The sequence below is a fragment of the Mirounga angustirostris genome, unplaced genomic scaffold (genome assembly GCF_029215605.1).
Source record: "Mirounga angustirostris isolate CCGP_5_RB_7025 unplaced genomic scaffold, mMirAng1.0.hap1 SCAF_9, whole genome shotgun sequence".
NCBI lineage: Eukaryota > Metazoa > Chordata > Mammalia > Carnivora > Phocidae > Mirounga > Mirounga angustirostris.
In genome coordinates, this window is record NW_026991717.1 from 48,693,055 (window position 1) to 48,717,619 (window position 24,565).

The 24,565-nt window shown below is 36.9% G+C and overlaps 1 protein-coding gene across 9 annotated transcripts in view; it reads right to left on the bottom strand.

Annotated features, from left to right (window-relative positions):
• TEX9 (testis expressed 9) overlaps positions 1-24,565 on the bottom strand; it is a 228,930-nt gene that overhangs the window by 62,593 nt on the left and 141,772 nt on the right. For 8 of the 9 annotated variants that reach the window (XM_064570434.1, XM_045900017.3, XM_064570437.1 and 5 more), the window contains 5 exons: positions 12,651-12,714; positions 10,800-10,879; positions 5,277-5,322; positions 4,222-4,304; positions 2,562-2,740 (listed from right to left, as the gene is read on the bottom strand). In XM_064570434.1, coding sequence (XP_064426504.1) covers positions 2,562-2,740; positions 4,222-4,304; positions 5,277-5,322; positions 10,800-10,879; positions 12,651-12,714 — 452 coding nt within the window. Of the gene's footprint in view, positions 1-2,561; positions 2,741-4,221; positions 4,305-5,276; positions 5,323-10,799; positions 10,880-12,650; positions 12,715-12,874; positions 13,080-24,565 lie in introns of those variants that run through there. The other variant, XM_045900020.3, reaches the window with a different exon arrangement.

Sequence of the window (24,565 nt, forward strand, 5' to 3'; positions counted from 1 at the left end):
TGCAGACTGAATTTGTCTTTACCAATGTGATCCAAAATACCTCAGTCAGAATTTAAAGTGGTTTCAGGTTGGTAACGTCCCCAGGTGTTTGGCAGAAACAAACATAAAACCTCTCTAGCAAAACTCAACTTCAATCTCAGCCACTGTGATTGTAAAATACTAGTGATTGTAACACATATCCCGATTTCACGGAAGTTAAAATGTAGTCTATGTGCCTTAGAAGCAAAGAAACACACTAATACCTTACTGCTGAAGTTTTCTCCCACAGTCCCTAAGATCTGCCTTTGGTATTTCATTGCTACCTAAAATTCTTTATTCAATGATATCAGCAGCAAATCTTTGATGTTTCTAGAACTATGTAAGTAAATAAAGTGAAAAGTGAACTTAGAACTCACTCCATAATTCATTTGATCATTTATCCAAAAAATATACATTAAGTCTCTATAATGTTCCAGGCATAGTAGGGATAAGACAAGCTTTGCCTTCATGGATCTTATCTTGAATAAACACCCTGAACTGTCTCTGAGGAGTCATTAGGATATATCCCAAAAGAGCACAAACATCTCCATATATACTTTCCATTCCAAAGCTCTTCTTACTAAATGTTCCCAGTGTTACCATGGAGCTGATTAACGATGACTGGCTCTAACCCACCTAGACCTGTCTAGCCTCAAATCTCCTTCAAGCCTCTCATGACACTCCAGGTTAGCACAGTATAGAAGGGAAATGATATATTTAAAAATGTGAAGTTTGCAGTAGTTGGTCTCTAAGGAGAAAGGAGGAAGAATGGGAGAGCATGACTTCGTCCATCTCTTTCTCTCCCCCAACTAACCTCAGTGTAACCAAGGAGCCGAATGCTCTCACCTGTGCAGGCCCATAGCATTAACTTCCCATCCCCATCTCCCTCTGACTTTAGTCTTACAGAGCAGTATGTGCTACTAAGCTACTTTTTTTTTTTAATCTTTTCCTCTTGCCTGTACAGCCATTCAGGCAATCATCTGGAATAAGAGAAAACTCTGCCAGAAGGGAAGATACCTTGGCCAAAGAGTCTGGAAAGGGAAGGGAGGGAGGCAAAGTGGCAGAGAGGTGATTCAGCAATAAAAAGAAACTAGCAATTTAAGGTAGTCTGTTTGTACTGGTTCTATGTATCTAAAAGCAGGAATATTCTAACAGGGCCATGGGTGAAGAACAGTCAATGTGTGACCACTGTGTCCTTGAAGGCATCTTGACAGAGACATAAAGGCAACTTCCTGCTTCACTTACCTTCTCTTCTGAAAAGTACCCCCAGAGAGTTTAGATAAGTCAGTAAATGTAATAAATTCATAAATGAATTGCTCATTTATGACTAAGTAGCATGCAGCACAATAATCATTACACATATAAATTATTACGGTTTTCACAGAATCAAGAGAATTTTAAAGATACAGCTTATGACCATCTCATACAAACTGCTAAATTTTGAAATGAAGAAACTGCTATTACAGAGAGGCTAAGTGGCTTGCCTGACGTCACAACTATAGTTCAGTATTAACCATGTTCAAATACACTCAATTGTCTTATTCTTTGTTTATAAACGCATAGGTAGCTCCTCATAAATTCAACAGTTCTAAAGGCATTACTGGTAACTAAATTCTGTTTTTGGATGATCTAAACTTAGTATTATTTTTCAAAGTGATATGCAGAGAACAAGTTTATAAGAAAGAAAATTACATTCATTAGAAAACTAATGTGATCATTTTAACTGATGCCACATCAACCATTCATTTATACTTTTAACATGCAGTAAGTAGAATACAGTATCAACAGATGAAAGGAATTCAAAGAAACATTGGGTTTTAAAAATTATTTTAATGTGGGGCACCTGGGTGGCTCAGTTGGTTTAGTGTCCGACTCTTGATTTTGGTTCTGGCCATGATCTCAGGGTTGTGAGATGGAGCCCTGCATTGGGCTCTGCACTGGGCATGAAGCCTGCTTAAGATTCTCTCTCTCCTTCTCCCTTTGCCCCCCCCAAATTATTTTAATGTTTTAATGATAAGCTATGGGGCATTTTAAGCTTGGTTGAAATGTGGTCAATGAAACCAATACCATACAGTCTTTTTTTTTAAAGATTTATTTATTGAGGGGGGAGGGGCTTTGGGAGAGGGAGATAATCTCAACCAGACTCCCTCATGAGTGGGGAGCCTGACACAGGGCTCAATCCCACCACCCTGAGATCATGACCTGAGCTGAAATCAAGAGTTGGCGCTTAAGTGACTGAGCCATCCAGGCACCCTCCATATAATGTTTTTCATTTTTACTTTTTATAATGGAAAATGTCAAACATATATATAGAGATGATGTCAATGAAAAACCACTTTCCCATCACCCATTTTCAACAATTATTGACTCAAAACCAATTTTATTTCATCTATAATTCCACTCACTCCTCTTACCATCATGTCCCACTAGATGATTTTGAAACAAATGCAAGATATCACAACACATTTTTTAAATGCAAGAAAAATCGTTCCCAAATATCTTTTTCTAAGTAAATGTGATATAAGGACAAAAATAAAACTTACCTGTTCCAATATTATTACTAACACCACAAAAAATATCATCATCTATATAATCAGGCAAACCTTCTTCCTCCAGTTGCCCTTCAAGTCTGCTAATTGTTTTTGCAAGAGAAAAGTCTGAAAAATCCTCTGGAATAGCAACATCATTGGCAGTCTGTACATCAGAGTATTTCAATTTTATACTATAAATAAATAAACACACACATATATACACATTCATATATTACATACAATGTCAATATACAAAGGAGATATGATTTTATTCAAATAACAAAGCAGATCAAAATTAATTTTAAATTTATGAAATCTACAATTGATACTTTCAAGGATGATACTATAAAAGACTTAACTGACTTTCAATTTTTATGAATCACACAGCTACAGAGTTAGAGAAGGCTTATGAAGCCAGTTTGTCTAGACATTGCCTCCAAACAAGTAAACGTCAAAACTAAGAGTGCTGAACTTAGCCTTCCAGGTCAAATCCATACTGCAGCTTTTAAATTACATGCTGCTGAAGAAGAACTGTATAAAGTGATATTGCTTCTAGCCATAATTCTGCAAACACTAAAGAATAATACCTCTTAAGAAAAAAATTAGAGTGAAGTTATTAGCTCAATCAAAATCAACTCTTTTTTTCCACCTAACGAAACACTTTCTAACCAGAATCAAAAATCAACCAAAAAATTAGATTTGGTTTTCTTAACAAGGGAAGAAATATGAAATAAAAGTCACTAGTAAAGGCATTAAGGATGGGCCAGCCCCAACCCACTGTTTGTGGTTCTAAAAGCCTTATTTTTAACTTTTTACTTAAAGCCTAACTTACCTTTTACCACATAAGCAAAGCCTTCAGAATTCTACTTAGAAAAACAACCTTTTCTTTAAAAAGTAATTTTGAAGTCTGAAAATAAGATAACCAGTTACGTTATGTATGCAGATATGTTCTCTTTTCTTCTTTTTTAGATTTTCTCTTTGTTATCCCTTCATTCTATTTTTTCTGTCTTTTATTCAAAAAGCAAAAAAGTTATTTAGCCAATTAAAAGACACAAACATTAAAAAAGATTTTTCTAGGATTACAATGCAATTATCATTTTGGGTAAGTAACACACATTTAATAAAAAGAAGCTGGCTGGTACAATCCACTGCAGGTGTGACCTTCCTTTTCTAGGTCTCCTATCCCAGAGAGCCTCTTGGTCCCCTTGTCAAGCTTAAAACACTAAGACAGTCTTGAATTCTTTCCCACCAAAAACAAGAATGTCAATTACAATGATACTACAGTCTTACTTTGAGCACACCAAATCATTCTGTATGTCAAGATACACAATAATGTATAGTGTTCTATTAAATGCTCAAAAAAGTAGACTAGTTTGAGAGAACTAGGCAGAGAAAGACACCTACGTTCTAGTCTTAGCTCCCAGAAAATATCTCATTAACACTTAAAAATTTGAAATGTGGCGATTTTGTTGAGAGAACATAAAATGTTTAGTAACTGCTGCAAGACATTTCTGAGTAGAACATGTTTTAAGTTATTGAATGTAGGTAAGATATAGACAATGTAAGATATAAAAAGATCTGGAAAAAGAAAAAGAGCTTAATAATTAAAATGATGGTACTGTGAATCATAAAACTAAAAAAGGAAAGTAATACTTTTAAAACTGTTCTATACCTTGAATTTGTTTTCCTTCCTTTATTCGCAGAGCGCAGTTTATTTTGAACCTTGTTTACTGCATCAACATTTTCGGTCTTTGGCTACATCAAAAGAATTTAAATTATTGATTAATTAGATTCTAATCATTTGTCATGGAAAGCAATTTTGTAATACACAGAATTGCTAGTTTACGACACACAAGAATTGCTATTTTCATGGAATTAATCAAATTGTATTTTAAAGAATCCCAGAATTGTATATATCTAGGAAAAGACCTAGATATCACTGGCACCAATAGATTCAAAGATAAGGAAAATGAGCCTCCAAAATTCAAGGATAATCAGCTACCTAGTGGAACATTAAACTGGATGTTCTGGCTCACAGAAATTAGTTCTCCTCACTGATTATTCCCCAGACAGACCTTCACATACACCGTTCCCTTGGCCTAGATCCTAGTAGGTGGGGAACGTGTAGATCCCAATTCACCCAGCACCTGCAATAGTGATCTACACACTGTAAATATTTAAATGAATGAATAAACCTCTCAAATTACCTCCTTTGTATATAAATACTTTTCTTTTTTGGGTGGTATATCTAGTAAATCTGGGCTTCAGAGAGGAAACTAAAAATGCTTAGGTTACAGATTCATTTTACTTAGAATTTTTTCCAATATATATCCAGATTATTCAGTGAAATTATGAAACAAAAAAGGATTCAATTTATTTTATGAGCAACATTTCATGAAGGCATTTCTTCTAAGTATCAAGGCTTATATTCTATTTCTATAGTCATACTCTGTTTTATTCTAAGAAAATTCTAAAAAATAACCTAAATTCTACAGAATGTAATTATATTTATAGAAAGTTTTATTTTTTTTTAAACATTTTATTTATTTATTTGAGAGCACACAAGCAGGGGGAGAGCAGGCAGAGGGAGAGGGAGAAGCAGGCTCCCCGCTGAGCAGGGAGCCCGATGCGGGACTCGATCCCAGGATCCCGGGATCATGACCTGAGCCGAAGGCAGCCTCTTAACCAACTGAGCCTCCCAGGCACCCCAAAAGTTTGATTTCATACCTTAGTTTCTGAATGTAGATGAACTATCCCTTCAGACAACAGACCTCTACAGACCAAAAATAAACATTACACGTTAACAATAGATGATACTAAAGTGAGACACAATAAAATTGAACAGTAATTATATCTGAAAGGGAAAATAGACAACTATCAAGTAGACTTTGCTATGATTCTAGTCATGCACCTGTTAATTTATTTTGATAAGTATCAAAAACAACAAAAGTTCTTTGGTTAAATAATTCACCTTTGAGAAGATATACTATAATACCAATATTTTTGTAGTGAAATATAGCACAAATTTTAACAAATGAAAATCATAAGGAGTGATTATTGGTAATACACAGGGATTATCAATTTTACAAAATGATTCACCACAAGGCTTTTTAGTGTGAGCCCATCCAGTGTTATCCTTTGTAAATGCATTTAAATACTTGGTCAGTGTCTGTTTTCCCCATTACACTGTGAACTCCATGAGGGTAGGAATCATGTCTGCCTTGTTCACTGCTCTATGCCTAGTACATGGCATAGTACCTAGCATATGAGCTCTTAAACTGTCACTGAATAAGTATTTGTTAAATGCATGAATAAATACATCTAAAATACAACTCATTTTTTTTTAACATTTTAACTTCACATTCTTTTTTTTATTGAAGTGTAATTGACATACAATAGCCTATTAGTTTCAGGTGTACATCACAGTGATTCAATATCTTTATATATTACAAAATGGCCCCCACAACAGGTCTAGTTACCATCTGTTACCATACAAAGTTGTTATAATATTATTGACTATATTCCGTGTGCTGTAATTACATTGCCACAACTAACTCATTTTATTACTGGAAGTTTGACCTCTAAAATACAACTCATTTCTATGCACAGTTTTCAAAATATGTTTTTATTTAAAACAAAGAGTGTTTATGGGGTCTGCACTTTATGGCCCATGGGCTGAATCCACCCACATCCATTCATTTCACATTATCTATGGCTGTTTTCTCACTACAACAGCAAAGTTGAGAAGTTATGACAAAGACTGTAAAGCCCACAAATACAAAAATTTTGTAAATTTTATTGGATGAGTTTGCCTACCCCGATCAATTGTCTAGATCATCCCCATTACATGTATTAATATTTCTGAAAATCTACCATGTTACTACTGTTACTATTAAAAACCAAAAAACCAAAAAAAACCCCTCCATCATATCCCTTGAGAATTCATAACCATAAGAACACAAAAACAAAATTACTTTCTGTCATATGCCACCTACTCAACTAAGTTATTTCAATATTAAACACAAAAATATACTTAGATAATATTATATACAACCTTTTAAAGAACTAGAAATAGCTCTGGGAAGAAAAAAGGTGGCTTTCAAAATACCTTAAAATTATAGAGACTAAAGAATCATTCTCACATACGACATTAAACTGTTACCAAGTTTTATTCAAATCTTAAGCGTCCTCTTTAATGGCCTTCATATCAAATTAATATTTGCCATTTCCTTACATTTTCTACATCTTCCATCTCCGCTCCCCTGATACACATATGTATCAGCCAAAAGACATTTAAGGGTTATTGGTCTCCCTCAGGTTTAGCAGAGTGACATTATTTTGCTAGTGTATTTCCATGAAAAATGAACTAAAACACAGTACTCTAACTATTTTTGTTACACTTCTCCATGAAAGGTTTGTGTGTAACATAACTGAAATGATTTGTGTGGTAAATCTTGCTTCCAGCAGAATGAAGGATATGTATGCTATACTATTAGGAAACTAAATTCTGGTTTCCTGACCATATTGTTTGGCAGAGTAACCTTGGATGTTGAAGATCTATTATAATATATACTGCCTGACCACCATCATTTACATGAATGATTGTTCCAAGCCAAAATGGACTGTCTCTTTACAGAATTACCTCCCATCTTCAGCAATTTCCAAATAATAGTCAAGGGGCATGTTTCACATGGTAAAAGCCATCTGTTCAAACAGTAGCATTTTTTTTAAAAAGCCACCTGATCAAGGTAAACAGAGGTGTCATCACCACTTTGCACTTAAGGAAAATTTAGTGAAAGGAAACCGACAGATTTATTTTTATGCTTGTGAAATCAGTCTCTCACTTGCTTCAACAGAATCTAAGGATTAGCTGTTGTTACCATCATTTCAGTCTTTTAGTTTACTTAATAAAAGCTGTGCCTAATCTTTGTAATACAAATTTTGGAATTTTGATAACTGCTAAACATCATTTCCCATAAAATATCAGAAAGCATTACATATAAGGATATGTAGTTTCATGTGTGTATATCAAATGATATAAAAAAATTTAAAATACACTTTTTAGATTTACAGTTCTATAAATTTTTTTAAAGTTTTATTCATTTTTAGGGAGGGAGAGAGCACTTAAGTAGGGGGAGGGGCAGAAAGATAGAATCTTTCAAGCAGACTCCCCACTGAGCAAGAAGTCCAATGTGGGGCTCAATCCCACAAGCCATGAGATCATGTCAGAGTCAGACATCCAACCGACTGAACCACCCAGGCACCTCTACAGTTCTATAAATTTTTTTTTTTTTTAGATTTTATTTATTTGTCAGAGAGAAAGAGAGCACAAGCAGGGGGAGCGGCAGGCAGAGGGAGAAGCAGGCTCCCTGTTGAGCAAGGAGCCCAATACGGGACTCGATCCCAGGACCCATGGGATCATGACCTGAGCTGAAGGCAGAGGCTTAACTGACTGAGTCCCAAACAGTTCTATAAATTTTAACAAATTTTATGGTCATGTAGCCACCACAACAACTAAGATAGAGACAATTTCCATCATCACCAAAATTTCCATTGTGACTCTTTGTAGTTAATTCCCTCCCCTCCATAACACACAAACACTAATCAGATTCTGTGGCTATAGTTTTACCTTTTTCAGAACGTCAAATAAATGGAATATGGGGGGGGGGGGGGGAGAAAAGACAGGGAAACCAACCAGAAAACAGACTCCTAACTCTAGAGAACAAACTGATGGTTACTGGAGAGGAAGTAGGCAGGGAGAGAGACTAGATGGGGGATGGGCATTTCTTTTTGTTTGTAAGTCCTCTAAGGTGTTTAAACATTCTACCCTGTTAGGGCCATGCTGCTCTCACAGCCTGCTTCTTCATCTTAGAAGACTGGGAGGACCTACAGCTGTTTTGAGATTTAAACAGTCACAGTTTTAGTCTATCATTCAAAGTTTCTTAGCTGGTACAACTCCCTCCCAAAACTAGTGGATTTCATATCTGTTTGATTCCAGTCAGTTCCATGTGCCATTACCACATCCACTGTTCTTTCCAAGACTATATTTCTTTACACTGAACACCTCACCCTCTTCCCCACCCCCCCACTTTAATAATGGCTTACTTTGAGGTTGTCAGGCTTCTATAGGGAGACTATACCTTTAGTTAGAGCTTTGCCTGGAGCCATTTTATCTAATTGGAAGTTTCACTAGGTGCCATTCAAAATGATCCTTGCCCTGAAGAACCTTAATCCATTATAAAGTCTTATCAATAGCATGAAGACCACATCTTTAGTCTGATCTTTGCTTCAAAGCTGAGCTTTAATAGGCTTTGTTCCTCAAAGACTTCCTCAATTGGCGCCTGGGTGGCTCAGTCGGTTAAGCGTCTGCCTTTGGCTCAGGTCATGATCCCAGGGTCCTGGGATGGAGCCCCACATCGGGCTCCCTGCTGTGCAAGGAGCCTGCTTCTCCCTCTCTCTGCCTGCCTCTCCCGCTGCTCGTGCTCTCTCTTTCTCTCTCTCTCTCTGTATCTCAAATGAATAAATAAAATCTTAAAAAATAAAAAAATAAAAGCAGCTAACCCTACAAAGCAAGGGTAATCAAGACAGTGTGGTACTGGCATAAGAACAGATATATAGATCAATGGAATAGAATTGAGAGTCCACAAATGAAACCATGTGCCTCCAGTCAGCTGATTTTTGACAAGACTGCCAAGACAATTCAGTGTGGAAAGAATACAACTAATAGTAACAGCACATACTACTAATGTTGTTTTCCAACCTCTCCCCTCCCCCCCCCAAGAGCACAAGTTCATTTGACACCTGTTCTGCCTTCCAATTTACCAAAGGTGGCAGCTTTACTAAATCCATTGCCACTATATTAATAGTACCTCTCTACCTTTCCAGCCTCCAGGATCAGTTTCCTTGCTGGCTACCACCTAACTACGAAGCTAAAGACACACTTTCCTAGTTTTTGTCATATGGCACCTAATTCTCAATACCAATTGCTGTATTCGTTAGGATAAGCTAGGAGATCGACCCCAAAATTTCAGCGGCTTAACACAAAGTAGCAGTAGAGAGGGATAGAGGGCCCTTTTTTCCCATAAGTTCCACATGGTCACCCAGAGACTAGGCTGGGAGGTTTCATTAACTGGATTTTCACTGATCATGGCAGAGAAAGAGTCAGCTGGAGGTTCAAAATACAACTCCTATCAGTTGGCTTGGAAGAGAATAATCTGACTTCTGCTCATAGCAGCTAGGAATGTTGGGTGAACACCATTGCCTCTGCTATACCATTTTATACTTTTATTCACACAGATCCTTTGTTTCCTGTTAAGTTTATTCCTAAATACATCTCCATTCCCTATTTTTTTTTTAAAGATTTTATTTACTTGTCAGAGAGAGAGAGAGCACAAGCAGGTGGGGAGTGGCAGGCAGAGGGAGAAGCACACAGAGGGAGAACCAGGCTCCCCATCGAGCAAGGAGCCTGATGTGGGACTCGATCCCAGGACTCTGGGATTATGACCTGAGCTGAAGGCAGACACTTAACTGACTGAGCCACCCAAGCGTCCCGATTCTCTATTTTTTTGACATACCTGAAGTTCACGTGAAATTCAAGGAAAAACAGATCTATTTTATTTTTACGAACTTATTTTTATCTAATTTTCATATGGAATTTAAAAAAAAGAAAGATAGTATACTATGTAAGAAAAGGTTCAGAAATCTTACCAACTGTGGTTTGCATCTCAGTGAAATCACATATTATCTATATATCCTTGGGCAAGCTACAGAATTTTGCTAAGCTCCTATTTCCTCATTTTTATAATGAGGACAATAATATTTATTTCAAAATAATACTTTAAGGACTAAATGACATAAAGTAGGTAAAGGGTTTACATCATGTCTGGTTCATATAAGCCTCCATTTTATTAGTATATATATATATTTTTTAAGATTTTATTTTTTTATTTGACAGAGAGAGACACAGTGAGAGAGAACACAAGCAGGGAGAGTGGGAGAGGGAGAAGCAGGCTTCCCACTGAGCAGGGAGCCCGATGCGGGGCTCCATCCCAGGACCCTGGGATCATGACCTGAGCTGAAGGCAGCCGCTTAACAACTGAGCCACCCAGGCGCCCCTTTATTAGTATATTATATATTACATTATTTTTCAAATTATAGATTTTTAATACTTACATGCAAAAAAGATTTTACGTAACAAAAGATCTACATACATCATCAAAAAAATGGTGTTTGGGAATTTAAGTTACTTACCTTAAACTGCAATCCTCTTCCTTTTCATATGATTTAATTTGTGTTGAGACCGGCCTTGATTGTACTTCTCGCTGATCTCTCTAGTTAAATGAATAAAGATAAGTCACAGAGAAAAACCACAAAACCAGGATATAGTCAAGTACCTTTCTGATCATTAATCATTTCAGAGTTGTCCACAGTTTCCATGAAATCAAGGCATAGAACTCAAATGCTATGGTATGAATATAAGGTCTATAACAATGTAGTTCCACCTTTCATTCATTCTGGATTAAGAAAGTCAATTCTAAGGGAAAAATGTATCAATGCCTTTATCTGATTTTATCTACCTCCTGCTTCCCCACTACATTAGGCTTCCAACTTGTGTAACATGCAAAGGAAATTAGGCTCACAGGAAATTAAAGCATAAATTCGTTTAATGGGTAGAAAAACTTGTCTCAAATCAGGCAAAGCTTCAATTTTTTTTTTTTTTTGAGAGAGAGAGTGCATGGGGGGTGGTGGAGGAGGAGGGGCAGAGGGAGAGAAAGAATCTTAAGCACGCTCCATGCCCAGTGCAGAGCCCAACGTGGGGCTCGAACTCACAACCCTGAGATCATGACCTGAGTAGAAATCAAGAATCAGATGCCTAACCGACTGAGCCACCCATGCCCCAGAGCTTCAATGTGAAGACCATGAAGCACTAAAGCACTAAGAGTAAAAGCTTTTGGCAATGATATATCAAGAAGTGAAAATGAGTGAACAAAAATTCAACGCAGTAAAAGTTATATCCATTAGCTCCCGTGGCGCAGGAATGTCCTCTCCCCTTTCCCAGTCCTTCCCAGGCTTCTACTCTACTGTTTTGGGGGGAGGGGGGGCAGGGAATCATCCTTATTAGAGGATTCTTGGAGCAGAATGTATAATGAATGAATCCTTCATTCTTCTCGAACACTGGGTTTGTTAATTATTTTCCTACTTTAGACACTGGCAAAAACTAGAAGATATAATAAAAATTTATTTTTAGTAAAATATTTAATTATAAATGAAACTAGCAAATCTGTAACCATTATCTAAATATATTACCTGAAATATTATATATATATATATGTTTCTTATTCCAAAAGTAACAAATAATGATGGATCTGTATAAGGCATTAAAACAAATTATTGCCTATTTTTCACTACCACCCCCAAGGAGGATGGGTGGAGAATTTAAAAGAAAAAAGTATAGAGTAAAAACTGAAAAAAGTTTGAAAGCAGCTACTTTATTCGTCTAAGGAATACTACTATATCCTAATATCCTATCAATAAATAATGGGAATGCTAATGCTTAAGTTGCTGCTTAAAGTAGGAATAACCAATTTGGTAGCCAGAATGGAGCAAAATATGCTTACTTTGTCTAGTGATATAACCACTACATTTTTTTCTAACTATAAATCTGACTAGACTAGCCCTAAGAATCTGAATTACAACCAACTGGAGAATTTAAGAAACAAATTATCATCTGACTATTAGTGATGATTGCTATCCTTTATTCAACTTTTGTCCTGAGCCCATTTTATTTCTATCCTTACTGAATTACCAGCATTAATTCTATACATTTACTCTCAAACATTAATTTTAAAGTAGTGGGAAAGATTATTAAATATCAGTGTTCTTACTAATTAGATGGTTGGAACATCTAAATAGAAAAGGCTTTTTCAGTGGCTTTTAGAAAATGTGTGCATATCAAAAACATTCGTGCATATATATATACATCTATTCATATATTCATATTCAATCTGTGATAATTCATTGACCTAAAAATTTATGCTTTGGGCACTTTAGAAAGTTAAAAAACTAGCACTCACATGAAATAATAATTGCACATTCACTTACTATTACTTCCTCAGCTTGACGAACCAGATCAGCTGTTTTTGCCTCTAATTCTGCATTCAAACGCCTAAAAGCAAAAAATAATTTCATTATTTGGGATATACTGAAGATTCTAACAAAAATAAAAGTAATTAAGTTTCAATAACTACACTTTAGCTCATCAAGAATACCAAAACATACACATAACATTTTTACTCTAAAATTACCATTACTATTAGAACACTTACCTCCAAATCTTCATGATTCCTCATCTTTTGTGGTAGAAATTCAAACAGTAACTCTTGGCCTCTCTCTGGCCCTCATTCAGGTGTAATGACTTATTTGGGTAGAATAAATTGGGTGGGTTCAATTCAGTTCCACTATTCATCTTCTTGGGATCAACTCCAAATGGGGGCAGGAGTGGGACAGGATGAGGGAGAAGCCTGCTTTGGTCTGGGGGTATTGCTGCAACTGGGGAGGTAAATCTGGAGCTTAGTGAGCAGGCCTAATGTGGCTCATATCTCAGTTACACACTTCAATATCAGCTTCAGAAACAAAGGTGCTTGTTTTGACATCTACCTGCCACTCCTTTTTTTCCCCCAGTCAATTTGGAATCTGGCAAAGAATAGGAGTACTATTTGGCCCAATTTAGAATGGAAGAATGGCAATATCACTGAAGGAAACTGTTTTTAAAGATAAAATTGCTCATAATCCTACCATCATCCAACTGTTTCTATTTTTCATATTTCCTTCCAATTTTCACCTATATTCACAATTTCATACTATGTTTTCCCATAAAAATATAGAATATGTTTAGCTCTACATAATTTTTATAATTCATGCCTTAAATGGCTACACAATATTGTAATGAGTTGCACTTAACATAATGTACTGAACTGTTCCTACTGTTAAAGTCCTTTTTTCACTTTTAAAGGTTAACACTATAATAAACATCTTCAAAAGCATAAAATTTTTAAATTTTATTCATAGCTCACATTTCTAGACTATCTAGGCTCTTTTGAAATTATATGAAGGGAATATGTTGAGCAATTTTTAAAATATCTTGTTGTTTCAGTTAGATATGTGATTCAGAAGTAACAAAAATCACTGACAATCCCCACTCCCAGAAAAAAAAGGTAGTATTATATCTCTTCTTAAAACAGTCTAGTGTTTTAAGAAATATCTGTATATCTTAGGATGAATTAATCAAAAGAAAAATATCTAATAAAGATGAGAAGTTGCAGTTAAGATGCCATTACTTGATTTTTCATATTTCCTTAACAAGAATCATGAGAACTTAAATAGAAGCTTCTGGTCAATACAGTATTCTGAGATGACTCAGAACACTATTCTGCTCCAAACTGATGGACGTGTTGGATAAAATGTAATGAAGGAAATATTGCTAAGCTCCAGCTCAGGCAAGGGAAATACCCTGGCACTAAAAATAAAGCAGCAACTCAAAGTGAGAGCAGTAAACAGGAACAGAAGCCAAAACAGTCTAACAGCTAAAAACTGATGCATGTGTGGGAGTCACGAAGGGCTACACCTGTGAAACACAGACTACAAAAACACTACCCCTAACCGTAGGTGAACGGAAATGAAACTGAGCCATGGGCGGAAAAGATTCTCTTGTGAGTAAACACAGCAAATTCATCTAACCCAAATGGTAGAGGGACCCTATGCCAAAACCAGTGAAAACTCTGATAAGCTAGGAAAAGTAAATGTGCAATCAACCTACAAGGATATTTACTTATCTAGAATATACGGAACTCTCTCAGAAAGCAAACCCTACTAAAAATGACTTCACAAAGGTAACAAATTGCATAAAGAAAGGAGTTGCCAAGAAAGAGAATCAGTAGACACAACAAAATTTATACCATAAGAACAGGATTATCTAAAACTAAAATCTATTTTTAAGAGATTTTTAAACCAGCATTTTTCATTTGCCCACTCCCCCAAAAGCAGGAATAGAAACCATTAGGCAAGAACAAGTATTTATTACAAAAGAACACTGAATTTAGAAAAGAACCAAATAGAAATTACATAAATGAAAAACAGTCATTGCATTTAAAAACTCACTCAGTGGCTACACTGAACAATACTATGAACTGAAAAGGAAACGAATGAGAAGACAGATTTGAGAAAATTCACCTAAAAGGAGATAGAGAAACAAAAAGATAAAAATACAAAAGAGAGGTTAACATGCATTGAAGAGAGACTATAGGACAAAGACAGATGTGTAGTTACCTAATAGAAGTTGCAGAAGGAAATTCCAGAGGAGGAGGGAATGTCAATATTTGAATACTGAGAATTTTCTTAAATTGAGGAAAGACATGAATCTCAAGTAGAATTAAGAAAACAGGGGCACCTGGCTGGCTCAGTTGGTAGAGCATGTGACTCTTGATCTCGGGGTTGTGGGTTTGAAACCCCACACTGGGTGTAGAGATTACTTAAAAATTAAATCTTAAAAAAAAAAGAGAGAAAGAAAGAAAACAAGCCCACACTGTATACATTATAGTGAAATTGCAGAACTTCAAAGACAAAAATGATCTTTAAGTTACCAAAGCAATTATTTTAAAAGAACCAAGAAAAATAGTCTACCAGCATTATGTTCTAAAAAAGCTAAAATGGCTTTTCAACATCTCTAGATTCCAATGGACAATGAAGTGTTATCTTTAATGGACTGAGGAGGAAGAAAACAGACCATTTAGAATTCCATGTGCAGCTAAACTGTCATTGAAGAATAAATGTCATGTAATAAAATTTTCAGAAAAGATGAGACTCAGAAGTAATGAAGGGTCTACACTTCAGGAAGGAGGAACCTGAACCTAGAAAAAAATCATGATGAGGAAAAAAATTAGAAAATATGATGATAAATCTAACTTAGTACAGAATATAAAAATAACATTAATGATAACCTAGAGAGTAGGAGGATTCAAAACAAAGAGGAAGTAAAGTATTATCTAACTTAACAGACAGGAAAACCAAGTTAAAGCATTTTAAGGTCTTTCCAAACCAGAAAAAGAAAAATAAAGACAACAAAAATTCCTTCAATCCAACAGAAGACAGAAAACAACAAAGAAAAGGGATAGTAAAAAAAAAAAAAGAAAATACAAAAAATAAGATGGTTCATACAACTTTAAGTTAATAACCCAATAATATAAATAAATTCACTTATCAGAAGGCAGAAATGATTACACAGGACATAAAAAGAATACTGTTAAAGCTAAATGACATAAAAAGCTTGGAAATAAAGGAATAAAAAATGGCACTGAATAATAATGAAAGGAGAATTCATCTAGAAGATTTAAGTAAATCAAACAATATAGCATCCAAGCAAAAATGGACACAATTATAAGGAGAATTTTTTAAACTATAGTTACAGTTTATTTAATATACCTCTAACAGAAATCAACAGAGCTAGCAGGGGAAAAAAATGGTGAGGATACTCATGTTATGGACAGCCAAATTAATTAGTTTGAGCTAAGAGATTCATCAACAAATAGTAAATATCCTTCCTATCAAGAACGTGAACATTTACAAAAATTGAATATGTCCTGCTCACAAGTTTCAATACATTTTTAAAAATCAGTAGTACATAATTCTCTGACCATAGTGCAATTAAAAATAAATTTAAAATAACAAAAATAAAATAAGCAAATACCCTATATGCTTGGGAACTAAAAAACTCCTAAATAACCACTATGAAAATCATAAAATATTTAAAACTAACCACAAAAGAAATACGTATCAAAACAGTTCCTGAAATACAAATAAGCTGTAGTTGGAGAGAAATTTACAGAAATTAAATGTATTTATTAAAAAATAAGAAAAATCGGGCGCCTGGGTGGCTCAGTCGTTAAGCGTCTGCCTTCGGCTCAGGTCATGATCCCAGGGTCCTGGGATCGAGTCCCACATCGGGCTCCCTGCTCAGTGGGAGACCTGCTTCTCCCTCTCCCGCTCCCCCTGCTTATATTCCTGCTCTCGCTGTCTCTCCCTATCAAATAAATAAATAAAATCTTTAAAACAAAAAAAAGAAAAAAAAGAAAAACCTGAAAAACAAAATTAAAATAAACAAAAAGTAAACTAAATATAAATTAAATTAGAACTAAAAAGTAAAAAAAAAATCCACCACAATTAGAAGAGCTAGAATAAAGACCAATGAAATTTTAAAAAACTACACAGATTAGCAACAAAATCAAAATCTAGTTCTCTGAACAGACCAATAAAATAGATAAACCTCCCAGAAAGATTGATAAAAAGACAAAATAATAGTGGAAATCTTCGAAAAGATGTATAAGGTTACAGACAAGACTTAAAATGTGTGTGTAGAGAACAAACTGGGGAGGGGGTGGGAGTTGGGTGAAACAGGTGATGGCGATGAAAAGAGTGCAATTGTTGTGATGAGCACCAGGTGATGTATGGAATTGCTGAATCACTATATTGTATACCTGAAACAAATTTAACACTGTATGCTAACTATACTGGTATTTTATTAAATTAACTATTATTAAAATACAAAAATAAGCATATTAGAGCATATTTATGCTATTACCTTTTTTTTTTTAGATTTTATTTATTTATTTGAGAGAGAGAGAGAGTCAGAGATAGCGAGAGAGAGCACGAGTGGGGAGGAGAAGGAGAAGCAGGCTTCCCGCTGAGCAGGGAGCCCGATGCGGGGCTTGATCCCAGGGTCCTGGGATCATGATCTAGGCCGAAGGCAGCGGCTTAACTGACTGAGCCACCCAGGCGCCCCAATGCTATCAACTTTTAAAACATACATGAAGTGGACACTTTTCTAGAAAACTATCAAATAATCAAAATTTATTCTGGAAGCACTAGTACATCTAAATAAATGAATAATCATTAACGAAACTGAATTGATAGGCAAAAAAATTCCATAAAAAAATACATCACACTCAATTTCACAATTTTAACCAAAGGGTAGAAGATCCCTGATTACAAAAAGCTTCCAAGAACAGAAAAAAATAAAAAGGAAAACTATTCAATTATTTCATGTGGCTAATACTGATATCAAAATCAGAAGGAAAAGAACTAGAAAGAAGTATAAGGCCAATCTCACTTTTGTTCAAAGACGCAAAAAACCTACATAAACCTATAGCAATCAAGTTCAACAGTCTTTAAAGGAAAATAAAAAATCTGCTTGGTAGTTCAATATGTTAACATTAAATGTGCGTGTGTGTGTGTGTGTGTGTGTGTGTGTGTGTGTGTGTGTGAGGGAGAGGGCATTTAATCACCTAAATTAATTTGGGAAAAAAAGTTTTGGGGCGGAGCAAGATGGCGGAGGAGTAGGAGACCTGGATTTCGTCTCCTCTCAGGAATTCAGCTGGATAGGGATCAAACCATTCTGAACATCTACAAACTCAACAGGAGATCGAAGAAAAGAAGAGCAACAACTCTCTCATCAGAAAAGCGACCACTTTCTGGAAGGTAGGAGGTGCGGAGAAGTGAATCCAGGCGATATTCGGGAGGATAGACGGCGGGGGAGGGGCCTCTGTGGGCCGCTTCTGGCAAGTGATAGAGCCGCGGAGCACAAAATCGGAATTTTTAAAAGTCTGCTCCACTGAGGGACGTCACTCTGGTGGCTAAGCGGGGGGTGGATCCCTCCGGGACAGTGTGGTCTCAGGACCCTCGGGGTCACAGAAAGACCGGGGGTGCCTGAGTGTGGCCGAGCTCCCAGGAAATAGAGCAGGGAAGCCGGCTGCAGAGGCGGAGCCCAGGCGCGGGCTCTCAGCTCGGGGTGGCCATAAACCGTGATCCGCGGCACAGTCGGGCCCCTGCTCCTCCAGCAGGGACACAACAAGCGGCAGATCCGGGGAGACTCCCCTTCCTCCCCCGGGAGGAGCCGCGCGGGAGTGCACCGCAGGGATCTGCTGGGTTTGGAGACTCCGCCCGGGGTCGGGGGCCAGAGATAGAAACGCGCGGTCACAGGCCGGGTGAGCACGGAGTGCGGCCGGAGACCGGGGAGACGGGAGGGACTGACGGCTTTTCTCTGGGGGCTCACTGAGGAGCGGGGCCCCGAGTTCTCAGCTCCTCGGGCGGAGATTGGGAGGCCGCCATTTTCACTCTCCGCCTCCAAAGCTGTACGGAAAGCTCGCAGGGAACAAAAGCCCCGGAGAGCAAACCCGAGCAGATTACTTAGCCGGGAGGGGGCAAGGGCGGGGCAATTCCGCCTCCGGCAGAGACATTTGGAAACCACGGCAACAGGCCCCTCCCCAGAAGATCAGCGAGAACAGCCAGCCAAGACCAAGTTTACCGATCAATGAGAACGGCAGAACTCCAGCGCCAGGGGACTACTGCACATAGAATTCATGGCTTTTTTACCATGATTCTTTAGTCTTTCAAAGTTAATTTTTTTTAACTGTCTTTTTTCCTTTTGTTTTTTTTGAATTTTTCTTTTTCCCTTTTTCAACCAACATCTTATCAATCCCTTTTTAAAAAAAAACATTTTTATTTTTCATTTTTAGAGTCATATTCTATCCTTTCATAGTAGTTACCCCTATTTTTGGCATATATATATAAGTTGTTCTCTCTTTAAAATTTTGAGATAGTTTCTTCTAACAGATTAAAATATACCCTAAATCTCTAGTATATGGTGTTTTCTATTCCCCTGCCTGATCACATCCTCTCCCTTTTTTTTTTCTTTTTCTTTTTTTTTTAAATCCTCTTCTTTCTTTTTTCAAACAACTTCTTATCAATTCCTTTTATAAAATTTTTTATAATTTCCATTTTTACAGTCATTTTCCATCCCTTCATCATATCAACCCTTATTTTTGTACATATATAAGTTTTTCTTTCTTTAAAATTTTGGGAGACACTTTCTTCTAAAAGACCAAAATACACCCCAAATCTAGTGTGTGGCACTGATCTATATACCATATAGATCATATTTGATCACATTCTGATTTTTCTTTTGTTGTTGTTGTTTTGTTTTGTTTGTTTTTGTTTTTATCTTTATCTTTTTCGTTTTTTTTTCTTTTTCTTTTTTCTCTCTTTCCCCTTCTTATCCCACTGCTTCAGGTCTTTTCTGATTTGTTTAGAGTATATTTTCTGGGGACGTGGTTACTCTGCTAGCATTTTGTTCTCTCATTAATCTATTCTCCTCTGCACAAGATGACAAGACGGAAAAAATCACCTCAACAAAAAGAACAAGAGGTAGTACCGACTGCCAGGGACCTACTGAATACGGACATTAGTACGATGTCAGATCTAGAGTTCAGAATCATCACTTTAAAGATACTAGCTGGGCTTGAAAAAAATATGGAAGTTATTAGAGAAACTCTTTCTGGAGAAGTAAAAGAGCTAAAATCCAACCAAGTAGAAATCAAAAAGGCTATTAATGAGGTGCAATCAAAAATGGGGGCGCTAACTGCTAGAATAAATGAGGCAGAAGAGAGAATCAGTAATATAGAAGATGAAATGATGGAAAATAAAGAAGCTGAGAAAAAGAGAGATAAACAACTACTGGATCATGAGGGCAGAATTCGAGAGATAAGCGATACCATAAGACGAAACAACATTAGAATAATTGGGATCCCAGAAGAAGAAGAAAGAGAGAGAGGGCCAGAAGGTATAATGGAGCAAATTATAGCAGAGAACTTCGCTAATTTGGGGAAAGAAACAGGCATGAAAATCCAGGAAGCACAGAGAACCCCTCTCAAAATCAATAAAAACAGGTCAACACCCCGACATCTAATAGTAAAACTTACGAGTCTCAGAGACAAAGAGAAAATCCTGAAAGCAGCTCGGGAGAAGAGATATGTAACCTACAATGGTAGAAACATTAGATTGGCAACAGACCTATCCACAGAGACCTGGCAGGCCAGAAAGGACTGGCAGGATATATTCAGAGCACTAAATGAGAAAAATATGCAGCCAAGAATACTCTATCCAGCTAGGCTGTCATTGAAAATTGAAGGAGAGATAAAAAGCTTCCAGGACAAACAAAAACTAAAGGAATTTGCAAACACAAAACCAGCCCTACAGGAAATCTTGAAAGGGGTCCTCTAAGCAAAGAGAGACCCTAAAAGCAACATAGACCAGAAAGGAACACAGACAATATATGGTAACAGTCACCTTACAGGCAATACAATGGCACTAAATTCCTATCTTTCAATAGTTACCTTGAATGTAAATGGGCTAAATGCCCCAATCAAAAGACACAGGCTAACAGACTGGATTAAAAAACAAGACCCATCGATATGCTGTCTGCAAGAGACTCATTTTAGACCCAAAGACACCCCCAGGTTGAAAGTGAGGGGGTGGAAAACCATTTACCATGCTAATGGACACCAAAAGAAAGCTGGGGTGGCAATCCTTATATCAGACAAATTAGATTTTAAGCCAAAGACTGTAATAAGAGATGAGGAAGGACACTATATCGTACTTAAAGGATCTATCCAACAAGAAGATCTAACAATTGTAAATATCTATGCCCCTAACATGGGAGCAGCCAATTATATAAGGCAATTAATAACAAAAGCAAAGAAACACATTGACAACAATACAATAATAGTGGGGGACTTTAACATCCCCCTCACTGAAATGGACAGATCGTCTAAGCAAAAGATCAACAAGGAAATAAAGACTTTAAATGACACACTGGACCAAATGGACTTCACAGACATATTCAGAACATTCCACCCCAAAGCAACGGAATACACATTCTTCTCTAGTGCCCATGGAACATTCTCCAGAATAGATCACATCCTAGGTCATAAATCAGGTCTCAACCGGTACCAAAAGATTGGGATCATTCCCTGCCTATTTTCAGACCACAATGCTTTGAAACTAGAACTCAATCACAAGAGGAAAGTTGGAAAGAACTCAAATACATGGAGGCTAAAGAGCATCCTACTGAAGAATGAATGGGTCAACCAGGAAATTAAAGAAGAATTAAAAAAATACATGGAAACCAATGAAAATGAAAACACAACTGTTCAAAATCTTTGGGATGCAGCAAAGGCAGTCCTAAGAGGAAAGTATATAGCAATACAAGCCTTTCTCAAGAAACAAGAAAGGTCTCAAGTACACAACCTAACCCTACACCTAAAGGAGTTGGAGAAAGAACAGCAAGTAAAGCCTAAACCCAGCAGGAGAAGAGAAATCATAAAGATCAGAGCAGAAATCAATGAAATAGAAACTAAAAGAACAGTAGAACAGATCAACGAAACTAGGAGCTGGTTCTTTGAAAGAATTAACAAGATTGATAAACCCCTGGCCAGACTTATCAAAAAGAGAAGAGAAATGACCCAAATCAACAAAATCATGAATGAAAGAGGAGAGATCACAACCAACACCAAAGAAATACAAACAATTATAAGAACATATTATGAGCAACTCTATGCCAGCAAATTAGATAACCTGGAAGAGATGGATGCATTCCTAGAGATGTATCAACTACCAAAACTGAACCAGGATGAAATAGAAAACCTGAACAGACCTATAACCACTAAGGAAATTGAAGCAGTCATCAAAAATCTCCCAAAAAACAAAAGCCCAGGGCCAGATGGCTTCCCAGGAGAATTCTACCAAACATTTCAAGAAGAATTAATACCTATTCTTCTGAAACTGTTCCAAAAAATAGAAACAGAAGGAAAACTTCCAAACTCATTTTATGAGGCCAGCATTACCTTGATCCCAAAACCAGACAAAGACCCCATCAAAAAGGAGAATTACAGACCAATATCCTTGATGAACATGGATGCAAAAATTCTCACCAAAATCCTAGCCAATAGGATCCAACAGTACATTAAAAGGATTATTCACCCTGACCAAGTGGGATTTATCCCTGGGCTGCAAGGTTGGTTCAACATCCGCAAATCAATCAATGTGATACAGTACATTAACAAAAGAAAGAACAAGAATCATATGATCCTCTCAATAGATGCAGAAAAAGCTTTTGACAAAGTACAGCATCCTTTCTTGATCAAAACTCTTCAGAGCATAGGGATAGAGGGTACATACCTCAATATCATAAAAGCCATCTATGAAAAACCTACAGCAAATATTATTCTCAATGGGGAAAAACTGAGAGCTTTCCCCCTAAGGTCAGGAACGCGGCAGGGATGTCCACTATCACCACTGCTATTCAACATAGTATTGGAAGTCCTAGCCACAGCAATCAGACAACAAAAAGAAATCAAAGGCATCCAAATTGGCAAAGAAGAAGTCAAACTCTCACTCTTTGCAGATGATATGATACTTTATGTGGAAAACCCAAAAGACTCCACCCCAAAAATGCTAGAACTCATACAGGAATTCAGTAAAGTGGCAGGATATAAAATCAATGCACAGAAGTCAGTGGCATTCCTATACACCAACAACAAGACAGAAGAAAGAGAAATTAAGGAGTCGATCCCATTTACAATTGCACCCAAAACCATAAGATACCTAGGAATAAATCTAACCAAAGAGACAAAGGATCTGTACTCAGAAAACTATACTCATGAAAGAAATTGAGGAAGACACAAAGAAATGGAAAAACGTTCCATGCTCATGGATTGGAAGAACAAATATTGTGAAGATGTCAATGCTACCTAGAGCAATCTACACATTCAATGCAATCCCCATCAAAATACCATCCACTTTTTTCAAAGAAATGGAACAAATCATCCTAAAATTTGTATGGAACCAGAAAAGACCCCGCATAGCCAGAGGAATATTGAAAAAGAAAAGCAAAGCCGGTGGCATCACAATTCCGGACTTCAAGCTCTATTACAAAGCTGTCATCATTAAGACAGCATGGTACTGGCACAAAAATAGACACATAGATCAATGGAACAGAATAGAGAGCCCAGAAATGGACCCTCAACTCTATGATCAACTCATCTTCGACAAAGCAGGAAAGAATGTCCAATGGAACAAAGACAGTCTCTTCAACAAATGGTGTTGGGAAAATTGGATAGCCACATGCAGAAGAATGAAACTGGACCATTTCCTTACACCACACACAAAAATAGACTCCAAATGGTTGAAAGACCTCAATGTGAGACAGGAGTCCATCAAAATCCTAAAGGAGAACACAGGCAGCAACCTCTTTGACCTCAGCCGAAGCAAGTTCTTCCTAGAAACATCGCCAAAGGCAAGGGAAGCAAGGGCAAAAATGAACTATTGGGACTTCATCAAGATAAAAAGCTTTTGCAAAGCAAAGGAAACAGTTAACAAAACCAAAAGACAACCGACAGAATGGGAGAAGATATTTGCAAATGACATATCAGATAAAGGGCTAGTATCCAAAATCTATAAAGAACTCATCAAACTCAACACCCAAAGAACAAAGAATCCAATCAAGAAATGGGCAGAAGACATGAACAGACATTTTTCCAAAGAAGACATCCAAATGGCCAACAGACGCATGAAAAAGTGCTCAATATCGCTCGGCATCAGGGAAATCCAAATCAAAACCTCAATGAGATACCACCTCACACCAGTCAGAATGGCTAAAATTAACAAGACAGGAAATGACAGATGTTGGCGGGGATGCGGAGAAAGGGGAACCCTCCTACACTGTTGGTGGGAATGCAAAGTGGTGCAGCCACTCTGGAAAACTGTATGGAGGTTCCTCAAAAAGTTGAAAATAGAGCTACCCTATGATCCAGCAATTGCACTACTGGGTATTTACCCCAAAGATACAAAAGTAGGGATCCGAAGGGGTACGTGCACCCCGATGTTTATAGCAGCAATGTCCACAATAGCCAAACTGTGGAAAGAGCCAAGATGTCCATCAACAGATGAATGGATAAAGAAGATGTGGTATATATATACAATGGAATATTATGCAGCCATCAAAAGGAATGAGATCTTGCCATTTGCAACGACGTGGATGGAACTGGAGGGTATTATGTTGAGTGAAATAAGTCAAAAAGAGAAGGACATGTATCATATGATCTCACTGATATGAGGAATTCTTAATCGCA